Below are 4251 nucleotides of genomic sequence, written 5' to 3' on the forward strand. Positions count from 1 at the left end.
AAATCAGCTGACTCAACATCTTACATGTCTTAAACATTTGAGTTTTTTTTTTTTTTTTTCTTCCTTCTACTGTTAATTTGTCTTTTTCTTTTTCTCTTGTGCTATTTGTCTTTTTGTGAAATACAATGATACTATGATCATAAAAAGTCACAAGACGAATCATGTAATCAACACCTATATATTTATAGTCACGCATCAAAATATAAACCGCAGAATATTCAAAAAGCCGTTCATTTTGGATACTTTTATTTTATATGAAAAGGGGTGGGGGACATTAGATATGCCTCTAAGAATTTGGAAAGGGTGGATATAATATTCACTAAATTTGCCACCGACCCATTGTTCTAATGGTAAAACTGATGCACCCAGAGACATTTCTTCGTAAAAGTTTTGGATTCAATCCTGTCTGAGTGCGGTGATATTTTCCAATTTTAAATGGTGTTTTATTTTCGCTTGCTTGCGGTGTTGTATTGTTTGGTATTGAGGTCTCACACGTAAAGCGTTTCTCGCTTGCGTGCGGTGATGTCTTCCCACCGTTTGAATGATGGTGAGGTCCCGTCTGCGTGCGAGTTGCATAATTCATTATATAATTCAGATACCTCTTGTAATAAAATATATATATATATATATATTTAGTAAATTTTAAGACATTCCTTTTAATTTTAATTTTAAAAGTTGTGTGAAAAATTTAAATTTCATTTTCATTTTTTTTAATTAATATTTGATTGCGAGAAAGCTTTATTTTCATATTGATTGCGAAGTTTTAAATTCGAGGGGAACTTTTAATTAGAATATATATATATATATATATATATATATATATATATATATATATATAGGCCAAGGTTCAATGAATAAGGCCTAAATGTAAGAAAGAAGAGAGAAGTAATCTCATCCGTTGATCTTATCTAATCTAACGGACATGATTTGTTCACGCCATGTTCAACGGATTTTTTCGTTGAACATTCGTGAACATATACAATATTTTTGGGGGTTCTGGGTTTCGACCCCCCATATGTTCAACGAAAAAATCCGTTGAACATGGCGTGAACAAATCATGTTCGTTAGATTAGATAAGATCAACGGATGAGATTACTTCTCTCTTCTTTCTTACATTTAGGCCTTTTTCATTGAACCTAACCCTATATATATATATATATATATATCAGAAAGATTTAGAATTTAAGGTACTTTATTTCAAATTTTAAAAATTATGTGCAAAATGATAATTCATCCAAATTTGATGTATTTTAATTTTTAAGGCAATTTTCCCTTAAATTTATAGGGGATGTGAGGAATATAGAAGTGGCAGGCAAAGATGTAGCACTGGGTTGCCCCCCGAGTTGACGCGTCGGCTCACCCGATTGGATGCTGACGTGTCGACAACTGCAAATGGGGGACGCATTCTCTCGACCTATTATCGTATTAGATTTGGGAAATTCAAAGGATTTCAACAATCATGTATTCCCTCAAAAAAAAAAACATGTGACAATGAAATTTTTATCCACAATGCAATAATACTAGCACTATTTTTCCTTTTAAATTTTCATGATACTATTGATATCTTGTCATTATGCTCCAACTAGTAATGACACAAATTTTATAAAAAAAATAATAAATAATGTATTTAGTGAAAATAATTGATTGTGGTTAAAGGAGAAAATAGGGTCATGTCTCAAAATAAAAGTGATATCTCTTTATGAGGCGGAGGAAATATTTTGTATTCAGATGTCGCCTCATATTATATACTCGATGAGTGGTGGTTTACACACACACACAGAGATGTGTGTGTATATATATATATATATATATATATATATAGAGAGAGAGAGAGAGAGAGAGAGAGAGAGAGAGAGAGAGAAATAATGTAAACATTGAGAATTGGTTTGAACAATCACGAACAAGTCATTTAATTTTGGTGAACAAGTCAATAATTTGTATGAACAAACATTTTGATTTAGGGGGCAAGATTTTCAACATATTAAATAGACACATTTGTTCATCAATTATATCGATTTATTTGTAGAATTTATTGATTCTATTCATTATTTTTATTTCTCATTATGAGTTCTTGAATTTATATTTATAAATAATCTATATATTACTCATATTTAGGATTAAAAAAAATTAGAATAAACCCATTTATTTGACTTGGGGGGCCCATTTCATATTATTGAAGCTTTGACCCAAATATAACAACGAGTACATACACATAAAGTGATTTATTCGAACAATTCATTAACGCCGACATTGGCGTATAACAACTCAACTTGGGCCTATTAAATGTCAAACTCATTTAATATTTTGGCCCAATTAAATGCTCATTTTTGCACTTTCAGGAATCTGTTTCACAAACCTTCTAAAGCAACAATTATTGAATTTTCATTCTCCAATTCTTGCGACATCAGACTTTGCTACAAACAAAATATTTTTGCTTCATTGCATTTTCTTTTCGATAAATATTAACATGATTTTATGGGGATATACAAAATAACAACTCATGGCATTCTGATTTTTGGACTTTTGATAGAAAATATATTCTCCTACTTCTTATAGACGCATGCGTAAGATTCGGAGGGATCCTCCGAGAAGAGACTCTGATGCTTAAGTCAATTATGTGATAGAGCATTTTGATGAGTAATGGTTTTTGAAGAGGAATCAAAGAAAAGTTCGTGTATTTAAGAGAGATTGTTTTGAGTTCGCGTAACTTATGCATGAACACAATACGAGTGAGAAGATACCTTGGGAGTGAAACGGTAATAAAAATGGTAAATTTCACAAGGAGACATCCTTTATCTGGCACTGAAAGTAGACGAGGACAACCGTATATATCTTTCTATATGTACACGTTAAGTCGTACGTAATGTGAACGTGTAAACATGCGTGTATTAATAAAACTGGCCTAAATCATTTTTTACATGGTAAAAAGAGTATGGTAAAGAGTAAAATGATAAAAGTTAATAGTATTATAGCAATGAGTATAATTTATATATTTTTTTAATCTTAAAAGTTAAAATGAGTGTATACCATTTTGTCTCTTTTTTATATACCACTATTTCAAAAACATCCCAATTCTCTATCACGAAACTACACCAACAAACATTTTCCCAATCTGTTTCACTTTATGCACGATTGCACGTCATTGAATAATACACATCGCATTATATATATCATTTATATGTACTTACACAAAATAGAACCAAAATCCCACGTTACGTTAATTAATGTTTATTAATATTCGATGGTGTTAAGTTTACCATTATGCAATCTTTAAAAGTATTCATTCATAAAAAAAAGAATCAAAATCGATATATATATATATATATATATATATATATATACACACATTATAAACATAAATGATCTTGTATTAACAATTTAGTTACAGTAATAATTAACAAATCAACACTCAAGCTACGATGGAATTTTCTCATAAAAAAACTCAAATCTCCACCACATCACATTAAATCTTATTCAAAAAAAAAGAAAAAAAAAATACACAAATGTCAAATTTTATTTGTGATTTTCCCTAACTATGGAGAAGAATTGTGTGTACAATACCTAAGCTGCAATGATATTTGCCTCTCAAATCGAAGCTGCTTATGAAAATTCGCAATAAACGCATCGGCTCTCTTATCAACGTCGTCGTCGTCTTCCGGCGGGTAGCTGGCCGTCCGCCGCAGCCCCCCCGACGATTCCGGCCTCTCGTCCGAGCCTGAATCCGCCATGCAAACCCTCAATCCGGGCCTGTCGCTGAAGCTCAGCCTCGACGATCTTCCTAGCATCGATGCCACCTTCCATTTGTTGACGCTCAACATAAGCACAAACTTCACCTTCTGCACCGCCCTTCTCAGCTTCCCCAGCAACGTCTCCATGAGAGAGAGAGAGAGAGAGAGAGAGAGAGAGAGAGAGAGAGAGAGAGAGAGTGAAAGTTTAATTTGAATGATTGTGGATTGCGATTTGATAGAAGAGTAAATGTATATAAATATACATGCATGCATATTTATAGACATATATATAGGTATATATGTATGCATTAATGCATGTGTGTTTTAGAGAGAGAGAGAGCAAGTTGATGGAGGCGTGGGGAGAAGGAGAAGCGCGTGTGAAAATGAAGGCTGACAAATGTGAGGGAAGACTTGTGGAATTTCAAATGTCTGCTTCATTAATTCTTAATTACTAATTAATTATAATTAAGGTGATCGTGTCACGTCACCGAGTACTTAATTAATTAACTCTAATTTCATTCCC

General features: G+C 32.4%; 1 protein-coding gene across 1 annotated transcript; it reads right to left on the minus strand.

The window, feature by feature from the left end:
- Nucleotides 1-3533: 3533 nt before the first annotated feature.
- LOC130990029 (uncharacterized) lies at nt 3534-3875 on the minus strand. Its single transcript, XM_057914231.1, has one exon. It carries the CDS (start codon nt 3873-3875, stop codon nt 3534-3536), a length of 342 nt encoding a protein of 113 aa, XP_057770214.1.
- Between the last annotated feature and the right edge of the window lie 376 nt (nt 3876-4251).

Source organism: Salvia miltiorrhiza, chromosome 6 (genome assembly GCF_028751815.1).
Source record: "Salvia miltiorrhiza cultivar Shanhuang (shh) chromosome 6, IMPLAD_Smil_shh, whole genome shotgun sequence".
Classification (NCBI taxonomy): Eukaryota; Viridiplantae; Streptophyta; class Magnoliopsida; order Lamiales; family Lamiaceae; genus Salvia; species Salvia miltiorrhiza.

Bases quoted from the DNA above. Each gene is read 5' to 3' on its own strand.
- LOC130990029 (XM_057914231.1), bottom strand. From the start codon at position 3,875: ATGGAGACGTTGCTGGGGAAGCTGAGAAGGGCGGTGCAGAAGGTGAAG.